The following is a 12,046-nucleotide window of genomic DNA, read 5'->3' as shown; positions in this document are numbered from 1 at the left end:
AGCAGCAAGGTCACCGGTCAGACACACAGGTGTACTCATTACTCACTGACACACTTCCCAGGTCACAACACAGACACACAGGTGTACTAATTACTCACTGACACACTTCTGCAGAGTGCGCACGATGCCTGCTACCCTCTCCAGCCGCGATGTCCAAGCTACAACTCCCCTCACAGCCGCAAAGCCGCCTACTACCTCTGCAGTGCCACTACCCTGACAACCACCACTGCACTCAACTCTCCGCCGCTGCCTGCTACCTCAGCACCTGCAAGGACTACCTGTACTTTATTGACAAAACACAGCATTGACCAAAAATATTGTACAGTACTTCATTTTTCTTAAAACATAGTGTACAGTACAATACAGTGCAGGAGAAATGTTATTTACAGTATGCATGTACAGTACAGTACTGTACATTACATTTCATTCAATGAAATGAAAGGCAAGACCCTGTACAGATGGTTTGCAGTTTGTCTGGGGACTTACAGTAACGTACAGTATAATAATTCAATCAGTCCTAACACAGTATTTTACAGTAAGTAAAGTACAGTATTTTACAGTAGGTGACAAGAAAGCTTTTTCCAAGGCAGTGGGTCTCTCTTTTTCTCTGTCCCAAACACGCTTGATTTTGCTCATGGTAGAGTGGTACTGTATGGGGAGAGAAGAAAAAAAGAATAGCGTTACAGTAGTACTGAATGGTCACAAGGATTTCAGGGGGGGGGAGAGACACATGTTGGCAGGGGAAGAGGAGGGGAGAGAGGGAGAGAGATACAGTAATGTACAGTAAGATCATGGGTGACATTTACAGTATTAGAGATCGATGGTGGGTTTTTGGCAATTTTTATCGAAAAAACGGCCGTTTTTTCATTGTTTTCCCAAATCCATTTTTTAATGGGTGGCGATTTGCGGCATACTGTAAATCGCACTTTTCTAAAAGTGCGATTATTTTTAACTCCGGAATTCGCATCCAGATGTTTTCCCCATTGAAAAAGATACAATTCACATTTTTAATGAGATGCGAATTTGGAAATCGCCCAAAAAAATGGTCTAAAGTTCCAAAAAAAAAATTGACCTGATCCTGACTGGCGGTTTGGTCAGAAACATGGCGATTTTGTCAGAACCATGCACAGATCATTGTGATCTGTGTATGGTTCTTTGTTAAAATACAGTACAGTACAGTATGTGTAAAAGTAAAAAAAAAATTGGCGTGAGGTCCCCCCTCCTGTACATAACCAGCCCCGGGCTCATTGAGCCGGACCTGGTTCCAAAAATACGGGGGACAAAAAGCGTAGAGGTCCCCCATATTTCTGAAACCAGCCCGGGACTCTTGGACCGGTCCTGGTTCCAAAAATACGAGGGACAAAAAATCTGGGGGTCCCCCGTATTTTGAAACCAGCACCGGGCTCCAACAGCCCGCGGTGTCATGCCACAGCCGGGGGACACTTTTTACACAAGGTCCCCCGGCCGCACCATGAGCACCGTGGCTGGTCAGCCTTGGACGGGGTACCTGAAGGAGTGGGGACCCCCCCCAATAAAGGGGTCCCCCACCCCCAGCCTTCACCCGTCCAGGGCTGAAGCCCAGGGCTGTCACCGGCGTCCCTGGCCATTGGACGCCGGCCTGATAGGGTTAAATTGTCATTCCTAACATTGCTTAATACAGGAGAACTGCAAGTGCCAGCAGACCTCCCCAGCAGGCTGGGACTTGGGGAACCACAAGTCCCAGCATGCGGGGCATTAATGGGCCCGCTGGGACTAGTAGCCCACCTGTAAAAAGAATGTTAAAATAAAGCACACACACAGAAAAGTATAACTTTATTACATACAGTACAGTACACATACACACACCTCACTTTTACACCACATTCTTACCGATCCAGGATCCATCGCTGGTCTCTCTGCAGCAGAGCCGGACAGCCCGCACTGACAGCGGGCTGACCGGCTTCCTCCGATGCGGCGAACAGCTTCTGTCGCGCTGTCCCTGCGCGACACAGGCTGAGAGGGTCTCCGGCTTACTGTATGTGTCTCCATGGAGACGCCTAGCTCAGCCAATCAGGGCTGAGCTACTGTATGCGTCTCCATGGAGGCGCATCGCCCAATCACGCTCTCAGCCAGTGTCGCGCTGGGACAGCGCTACAGAAGCTGTGAGCTGCGTCGGAGGAAGCCGGTTCAGCCCGCTGTCAGTGCGGGCTGTCCGGCTCTGCTGCAGAGAGACCAGCGCTGGATCCTGGATCGGTAAGAATGCGGTGTAAAAGTGAGGTGTGTGTACAGTATGTGTAAAAAAAAAAAAGAATGTTTCAAAAATAAAAATATAAAGTAACCAACTGAGGATCGAACTACTGACACTGAGATAGTGAAGCCGTGCCTCTACCCGCTAGGCCACTATTGCCTGTGATTTTACCGCTGGCAGATGGTTGGCATGGCTTCTGCACCAATCAAATACAGTTCATGACCATCCAGTACGTCACTGCAGCTGCGAATAAAAGAAAATAACTCTGTCCGTAAAGTAAGGACAAAATCCGTAGTGTAAAGTATGATACTGTAGGTCCTCAAATAATGTTTTAAGTAGTCATCCAGCTATAGCAAAGGTTAGCATGGCTTCTGTACCAATTACATAAATGACCGTACGTAGCTGCTTCTGCGAATAAATACTGTACTAACAATCTGTCCGTAAAGTAAGGACAAAATCCGTAGTGAAAAGTGGCTGGTTAGCAATGGTTAGCGAATTTAATCCCGAAACACGGTCCTCAAGGCAAGGAGTTTTACCTGAAAAGTTAAATCTATTTTGCGAAAAAAAAACGTTCTCTGTAGCGCAGTACAGTATGTATGGGTATTAACTATCGTGTACTGTACATGGAGGCCTGCCATTGTGAATTTTTGTTTGTGGAAAAGTCCGAAAGATTTTGATAAGCACCAACTACTGTAACTACAGTACCTGTATTAGTTTAAAAAAAAAAAAGAACGTTTAAAAAATAAAAATATAATGTAACCAACTGAGGATCGAACTACTGATACTGAGATAGTGAAGCCGTGCCTCTACCCGCTAGGCCACTATTGCCTGTGATTTTACTGCTGGCAGATGGTTAGCATGGCTTCTGCACCAATCAAATACAGTTCATGACCATCCAGTACGTCACTGCGGCTACGAATAAAAGAAAATAACTCTGTCCGTAAAGTAAGGACAAAATCCGTAGTGTAAAGTATGATACTGTAGGTCCTCAAATAATGTTTTAAGTAGTCATCCAGCTATAGCAAAGGTTAGCATGGCTTCTGTACCAATTACATAAATGACCGTACGTAGCTGCTTCTGCGAAGAAATACTGTACTAACAATCTGTCCGTAAAGTAAGGACAAAATCCGTAGTGAAAAGTGGCTGGTTAGCAATGGTTAGCGAATTTAATCCCGAAACACGGTCCTCAAGGCAAGGAGTTTTACCTGAAAAGTTACAGTAAATCTATTTTGCGAAAAAAAAACGTTCTCTGTAGCGCAGTACAGTATGTATGGGTATTAACTATCGTGTACTGTACATGGAGGCCTGCCATTGTGAATTTTTGTTTGTGGAAAAGTCCGAAAGATTTTGATAAGCACCAACTACTGTAACTACAGTACCTGTATTAGTTTAAAAAAAAAAAAAGAACGTTTAAAAAATAAAAATATAATGTAACCAACTGAGGATCGAACTACTGATACTGAGATAGTGAAGCCGTGCCTCTACCCGCTAGGCCACTATTGCCTGTGATTTTACTGCTGGCAGATGGTTAGCATGGCTTCTGCACCAATCAAATACAGTTCATGACCATCCAGTACGTCACTGCGGCTGCGAATAAAAGAAAATAACTCTGTCCGTAAAGTAAGGACAAAATCCGTAGTGTAAAGTATGATACTGTACTGTAGGTCCTCAAATAATGTTTTAAGTAGTCATCCAGCTATAGCAAAGGTTAGCATGGCTTCTGTACCAATTACATAAATGACCGTACGTAGCTGCTTCTGCGAATAAATACTGTACTAACAATCTGTCCGTAAAGTAAGGACAAAATCCGTAGTGAAAAGTGGCTGGTTAGCAATGGTTAGCGAATTTAATCCCGAAACACGGTCCTCAAGGCAAGGAGTTTTACCTGAAAAGTTAAATCTATTTTGCGAAAAAAAACCGTTCTCTGTAGCGCAGTACAGTATGTATGGGTATTAACTATCGTGTACTGTACATGGAGGCCTGCCATTGTGAATTTTTGTTTGTGGAAAAGTCCGAAAGATTTTGATAAGCACCAACTACTGTAACTACAGTACCTGTATTACTGTAGTTTAAAAAAAAAAAAAGAACGTTTAAAAAATAAAAATATAATGTAACCAACTGAGGATCGAACTACTGATACTGAGATAGTGAAGCCGTGCCTCTACCCGCTAGGCCACTATTGCCTGTGATTTTACTGCTGGCAGATGGTTAGCATGGCTTCTGCACCAATCAAATACAGTTTATGACTATCCAGTACGTCACTGCGGCTGCGAATAAAAGAAAATAACTCTGTCCGTAAAGTAAGGACAAAATCCGTAGTGTAAAGTATGATACTGTAGGTCCTCAAATAATGTTTTAAGTAGTCATCCAGCAATAGCAAAGGTTAGCATGGCTTCTGTACCAATTACATAAATGACCGTACGTAGCTGCTTCTGCGAATAAATACAAAACAATCTGTCCGTAAAGTAAGGACAAAATCCGTAGTGAAAAGTGGCTGGTTAGCAAAAATCCGTAGCGTAAAGTCTTAACGTGGAGCATTAGTCACCCAGTGGTTAAACTATGTATTGCATGGCGTGGTACATAACGCAGGACATAACGCGATCTGCAACTCGCGAGTCAGAGCCCTCAATGGCGCGTTGTAAACCACGATGTACTTGGGCAGAACTGTATTTCTCCAATGGACAAAACCATGCTGCACTGCAGATGGGGCAGATGTTACATGCAGAGAGAGTTAGTTTTGGGTGGGGTGTGTTCAAACTAAAATCTTAATTGCAGTAAAAATAAAGCAACCAGTATTTACCCTGCACAGAAACAATATAACTCAAACCGAAATCTTACTCTTTCTGTACACGTTACATCTGCCCCACCTGCAGTGCACATGGTTTTTAAGATAAACAGCTGTCAATATAATAAGGTCTCAATCTCTCTTGGGTTAACTTTACAGCTGTACATCAGTATGATTCTCTAATAACATAATGAAAGGCCTGAGCACATGCATACCCTTTTATAGAGCCAAGTAAACAACATGTGCCTGCAGTCTAATCAGCCTGACCTTTAAGTTTGGCTCATCATTCTTCAAGGGTAAAGGATGATTTATTTTACACATACCTGTCAACTTTTATGATGTGCTCACTAGCACAATTAAAATTAAAATTAAATTATTTTCTGAGACTTTCATTGATGGTCAGTTTCTGGGTTATCATCCTTTGCTTAGGAGAGTAATGAAAGAAGAACACAAGTGGAATCAAAGAACACGCCATCTGGCCAGGTGGAGCTGAATTACTCCAGCATAAACTTCGCTGCTGCTCCCTCTGGGATCTCCTCCAGCCAACCAGATGCAGAGTACGCACAGATAAAGCGAAAATAAATACAGGAATCCACCACTCACAGCGGCTGTGATATGAATGTCCTCCTGGTTTGGGGAGCCTGTCTTGTGGCTCTTTGCTCTGTACATGTGTCAAGATTGAGCATTCATATACTGTACAAATTTTGATTGCACTGATACTTCCAGCCTAACAAATGTAATTGGGCTGGGACAGTTGGTTGTTACCTCACCAAGGTTCAGTGTGGTCATATACGGACCTGGATCTTAGTCTGGACTGGCGATGATAATTAGTCACAAACCAATCATGTACATAAAGGGCGGACGTACCGCAGGGTGCTTACAGTGTTTCATGTGGGCGACTATATGTATCAGTGGTGTGCGGTGGGGTGAGGCAGGTGAGTTACAGCCTTTCCTGTCATACTAACATATACGCCAGAGTTTTGAGTTTATAAAGTATGTCAAAAATACAAAGAAACTACAAAATAAATCTTATTTTTATTATTCTAATAATTTTTATAGTAAAAAGTCTGGAGTAAAAAGTCTATGGCAGGTGAGGCAGTGCCTCACCTGGCTATCTTTTCTGCAACTCTCTTATCAAAACTCAGTAAATCTCTAGCAGTATATTATGCTGCATATGTGTGTAATGCTGGTATGTACCCCTGGGCTCATATATTGTGTGCAGATCTGACTCTGGTACTTGCCAGGGACACCTCATCCATTTACCTCACCACACGTCCCTGATATGTATATATGTACCACACATCACAGTGAGTGTGTGTGTGTGTGTTTGTGCATTTGTGCATGCGGGGGGCAGGGGTTATCTTTAATAAATTAAAAAACCAAATCAGTCCAAACAGTCTTAATCGCTCTTTCTTTTTCTGCTGCTGCTAATCCCTTATAGGAAAAATCAATCTTATTTCCAAACGTAATTTTTGCATATCTTTAATAAATGTTGGCAGCAATGATTTTGTGTGTTTATAGATTTTTAATTAGGTGTGTTTGTGTTTTTTTTGTCTCTTTAGGGCAAGTTGTGTTTGTTTAGTTGAGATAGGATTGTGTGTAAAACAGGTGTGTGTGCGTTTCAGTGAAAGAGGCATATGTGTGAGTGATAATCGTGTGTGCACCTGAGTGAAAGAGGGGTGTGTGTGCGTGTCTAAAGGCCCCCATACACTAGTAAGATTTATCTGACCTGTAAATTGCATCTGATTTCCCTTGAACTTCCCCCGCAGCTTCCCAGGAGGCCTACATACAATTTGACACTTGATGTGCCGTTTTATACATCCAATTTGCGTCAGATAAATCACATGTGATTTATCTGACGCACAGTGTCAGCTTCCCTGAGCCGTCAGTGGACTCCCTGATCCTAGGCTGTCCCTATGAGCCCACAACTCCCTGATCCTAGGCTGTCCCTATGAGCCCACGTCTCCTGTGCCAGACCTGGAGCCGGTTTCTATTTTTTTATAGTTTTTATTTTATTTAATATTACATTAATAATATTGATTTAATAATATTGTTACCAATATAATTATTTCTAGTTGTCCCCAAATGTTTCAGTGTAGCACCCCACCCCCACTGCCCCAGCGTAGCTGCTCCTAAACTGTAGCCCCCCCCCCCCCCCCCCCCCCCCAGTAATGTAGCTGGGGTACATATATTGTTAATTGACAGTATAATTGGTTACAGGACTAGTTACAGTTTTAACAGTTGTACGTGTAGTAAGTGTGTCCCTTGCTTGGGGAGGTGTGCTGCTGAGGTGAAAAGTGAGATGTGGAGAGGAGGGAAAGCGGTTAGCTGACACGCGTGCTGAAATAAATCAAAGAGAGTGCTGATGATTAACAGGGTAGTGTGTGCGGTGGGTATGATAAACAGAGCTGGTCTGGGGGAGTGTACCACGGATGGGATTGTTGTGGCAATGAATATCTACTGAATGTGAATAACAAGCAGTGCTCTGTCTCCTCCGGGCTGAGCTCCAGCAGCGTACGGTGTCTGTGCGGCTCTCTGTGGACTCCTGTGTTCAATTCTTATAACACTGGAGTCTACAGAGAGCCGTGCAGGCAATCAGGTGCCGTACACTGCCGGAGCTCAGCCCAGAGGCGTCGGAGCACTGCTTCTTTTACCGCTCAGTGCTGTCACTTCGTTTGTGACAGCCTGACAGGAGGACGCTGTGGCAGGTTCTCTCCGGCAGCCGAGCCATTTCCGGTGACGTACATGTGCTGCGGGGGGCGGGAGGAGGGTCCAAACATATAGATATATCGGATCTGATACATCATGGGTGCAAAAGCACCTACGATGTGCCCATGATGGGTCAGATGCCGACATATCTTATGTTCAGCAGGTCCGATCACCTGATCAGATCCAATGCGCACGGGACCGTGCATCAGATCAGATGTCAAACACATCGATTTTTGACCGATGTCACCCGATTTATCGGCCAAAGTGCCGATATCGGGTGAAATCGGCCAAAAATCGCATAGTGTATGGGGGCCTTAAGTGAAAAAGGTGTGTGTGTCTGAATGAAAGAGATGTGTGTGTGTGCGTCTGAGTAAAAGAGGCGCATGTGTATACATCTGAGTAAATGGGTAGTGCGTGGGAGTGGCTAAGTGAAAGAGACGTGTGTGCATCCGAGTGAGAAGTTTATGTGTGTTTACATATTTGTGTGTGTGTGTGTGTGTGTGTGTACAGCAGCACACACTGGGGCCTTGTGTGCACAGCAGCACAAAAGGCCCCAGCATTTATCTCCCGCCCGATATCGGCAGCCGTGAATCGTACCGTGTGTATGTAATCTTAGCTATAACAGTCATCCTAACCATAACAGAACAGTTACCCTAACATAACACTAGAGGTAACACTTGCCCTAGCAGTAAACTTCCATGCAAATCCTAAAGTGAACAATAACCCAAATGTTAACTCTTACCCCAACAGTAACCCCAATACTAAAACTTAAGGTGCCCATACACTAGTAAGATTTATCTTCAGATCTGGCTGGTTGGAACAAAAACATGGTTATGGATGAGTGACAGTTTGTCAGTTTTCCAGCATTTCCAAGCAAATGGTCAACTGTCATTTGCTCTCATTCATAACCAGGTTTTTGTTCTAACCACACAGATCTGCAGATAAATCTGCGTGTGTATGGCCACCTTAAGACTAGTGGATGTCACAAACCTGCTTGTTTTATTGCTCTGATCAGCAGCCTTCACACAGCTTGGATCATTGCAGTCTGCTCTCATGCTGTCAATCACGGTGTGAGAGGTTGGGTTCAGCTCTTCACTGATTGCCCACCTGAGTAGAAGTCAGTCTGTAGCTATTGCTGTGTACACACGGGTCTATATGATTGCTGGGGATATATTGCTAGCAATATATCCCCAGCAATCATATTGCTAGTGTCTCCTTTTCATCAACGATGAAAAGGAGACACTGCTACGGGGCGGAGGCGGAGCGCAGCAGCAGGTGACGGGAGGAGGGAGGGAGCAGCGTCGCAGGGCATGGGAGAACAGCGCTGATTTCTCCGGCGCTGACCTCCTGCCCGGCGATTGCTGGGGGAAGCCGCTGGTCGCAGGAGCATGAAGGGCTGGCCGCGGGAGCGCGCTCCCAGTCATCTATCGCCGGCTGCACATGAAATCACTGGCAATATGGTCGCTGAGCGACCATTTTGCCAGCGATTTCATACATAATTGCACCCGTGTGTACGCACCTTAAGATTAGCTGTAACCCTTCAGTGGCCTGTTTGCTGTTCGTTCAACTGTCTAGTTCTGACTGAAGCTCCTGAATCCATGCCTCTAATTGCAGATTAACTTCCTAAAAGAATATATACTTAATACATAATAAGATTACCTTCCTCCCTGTCAATCAAGCAATACTAGGCAGGGGGGATAAATATCAGGCTCTCATACCAACAGTTGCCTCCAGCAACTGCTCTTCCTACGTGCAGTTTCCAGGCACCTAGGCCCTTATTCTAAATCGCACGGTACGGCCCGCGTGCGGCCGTACCGCCGATGTTTTTGTTCTGCACATGCGCAGAGGTCATTCTGCGCATGTGCAGCCCCCTTCGCCGCAGACGGATTTCGTCCGCCGCAAAGGGGGCGTATAGGGGCGTGAGGGGCTTCAGCCCCTCATTACCCTATGTGTACGCCCCGCGTTTCATGGGCGTTCCCATGCAAACGCGGGGCGTGTGCATGGTAATGAGGGCATGACGCCCTCATTACCATGACATGGGGGCGGAAAGCTGACGTCGCCGGATGTCAGCTTTCAGCCCCCTTTCAAGCTCCCACACGGACGATTGTCCGTGTGGTCTGAGCTTGCGGGAGCTGCCGCGGCGTGCGGGCCTGCCTTCGATGGTCGTCGACCATCGAAGGCAGGGGGCAGCTCCCACCATGGTGGAGGCGTAGCCTCCACCATTTTTGTGCGGATCGCCAGCCGTCCGTGTACGGACGGCCGTGGCGATCCGTCGGGTGGGCGGCCCTTGGTTTGTGCGGTCGGAGCCCCGTGTGCGGCTCTGACCGCACCAACCAGAATAAGGGCCCTTGTGAGGTGTTCCACTGTTACCTGACTCCAGTCGTTTCACCTGGGCACCTACAGCCAGTAACTCTGCTGAGACCTCCAGTGTTTGTTCCCATGCTAGTACTTCGCTACCTGTTCCCTAGGGAGTATCTAGTGTCCTGAGCACCAGAACCTGTCCTGGGTGTATCTTGTACCTGCATCCACTACCAGTTACCTGCATCCAGCGGCAGTTACCAGTATCCTGTGGCAGTTACCTGCATCCACTGCCAGTTACCAGCATCCAGAGACAGTTACCAGTATCCTGTGGCAGTTACCTGCACCCACTACCAGTTACCTGCATCCACTGCCAGTTACCTGCATCCACTGCCGGGTACCTGCACCCAATGCCAGTTACCAGCATCCAGAGACAGTTACCAGTATCCTGTGGCAGTTAACCCCTTCCCGACATTTGACGTACATTTACGTCATGGCCGGGAGGTACTTCCCGACACATGGCATAAATGTACGTCATGAGTTTAAACTGTCACTGCGTCTCGAGACGCAGTGACAGAGGGACGATGTCTGCTGTCCCTGACAGCAGACATGTCCCTGCATGCCCAGGGGGGGCTGCGATGTCGCCCCCCCGTCGGCGATCGCTGTGATTGGCTGTTCAGTGTGAACAGCCATTCACAGCGTTTTCCTGTGTTACCAGCGAATCGGACGCTCGGTAACACAGGTGTCAATCACCGCCGGGCGTCAGGGGGCATGAGGGGGTCATCGGTGACGATGACACCTCACCCCACCCTCACCCCACCTGCCCCCAAGGCTGTGATTGGTCCGTGGGACCCACGGACCAATCACAGCCAAGGCGCGACATTTAAACTGACGGTGACTGCGCTGCAGACGCCATTCCGGTCTGGAATAGCGTGCAGAACGGTCACCGTGCCTGCCTGCCGTGAATACCGACCTGATCCTTGCTAATACTTACCTGATCCTTGCAAATACCTTACCTGATCACCTTATCACTGCTTGTAGCGTGCTGGACGCTTCCTGGATCTGACTTCCTGAGACTTCCTGCTGCTGCTGCAGTGTGATAGAGAGATAGAGAGATAGAGAGAGAGATAGAGAGAGATAGAGAGATAGTGACAGAGAGAGCTATATTTTGTGTCTGCTACCCCCCCTTTTTGGGGGTGCAGGGGTTTTCTATATATATATAACTGTCAGTGCTGCTGCTGCAGTGTCATACAGTGATAGATAGTGATAGATAGTGATAGATAGTGAGAGGTAGAGAGATAGAGAGATTTGTGTCTGCTACCCCCCCTTTTTGGGGGTGCAGGGGTTTTATTTTATATATATAACTGTCAGTGCTGCTGCTGCAGTGTCATAGAGTGATAGATAGTGATAGATAGTGAGAGATAGAGAGATAGAGAGAGATAGTGACAGAGAGTGATAGAGAGTGTATATTTTGTGTCTGCTACCCCCCCTTTTTGGGGGTGCAGTTTTTTTTTATACATATAACTGTCAGTGCTGCTGCTGCAGTGTCCTAGAGTGATAGATAGTGAGAGATAGAGAGATAGAGAGAGATAGTGACAGAGAGTGATAGAGAGTGTATATTTTGTGTCTGCTACCCCCCCTTTTGTGCTGATCAGTATATCTGTGCTGATCAGCAACTTTTTGGGGGCGCAGAGGTTTTTTTTTTTATATATATACCTGTCAGTTGCTGCCAGTTGCACTGTCAGTTGCACCAAAGGTTGTGCACCTGCTGTCCCTCACTGGTAATCAGTGTCGCATCACTGATCACCTTTTTTTTTTTTTTGTGAGTGCTGTGGGGTCTTTTTTTAATTTTTTTTTTACACACACTGATTTTGTGGGTGTCCTGTGGCCACTGTGCGCCGATCAGTGACGTACATCACTGATCAGCTTTTTCGGCACAGGGTTGATCAATTTTTTTTTTTTTTTTTGATCAGATTCCTGTTGCCTTTGAGCGCTGTTCAGTGACAGACGTTACTGACCAACATCTG

General features: G+C 46.2%; 1 protein-coding gene across 1 annotated transcript in view; it reads left to right on the top strand.

The window, feature by feature from the left end:
• The window catches only part of LOC146041735 (sialic acid-binding Ig-like lectin 13), a 74,426-nt gene extending 67,909 nt beyond the window's left edge, over positions 1-6,517 (top strand). The window contains exon 10 of the mRNA XM_083161646.1: positions 5,442-6,517. Within this exon, the coding sequence (XP_083017772.1) occupies positions 5,442-5,594 (153 nt within the window). The 3' untranslated portion in view covers positions 5,595-6,517. The remainder of the gene's footprint in view (positions 1-5,441) is intronic.
• The last annotated feature ends 5,529 nt before the right edge of the window (positions 6,518-12,046 follow it).

This window comes from Crinia signifera, chromosome 19 (assembly GCF_055691185.1).
Source record: "Crinia signifera chromosome 19, ASM5569118v1, whole genome shotgun sequence".
Lineage (NCBI taxonomy): Eukaryota > Metazoa > Chordata > Amphibia > Anura > Myobatrachidae > Crinia > Crinia signifera.
Note: the sequence above shows the minus strand (reverse complement) of the source record. Positions and strands in the feature narration are given on the sequence as shown.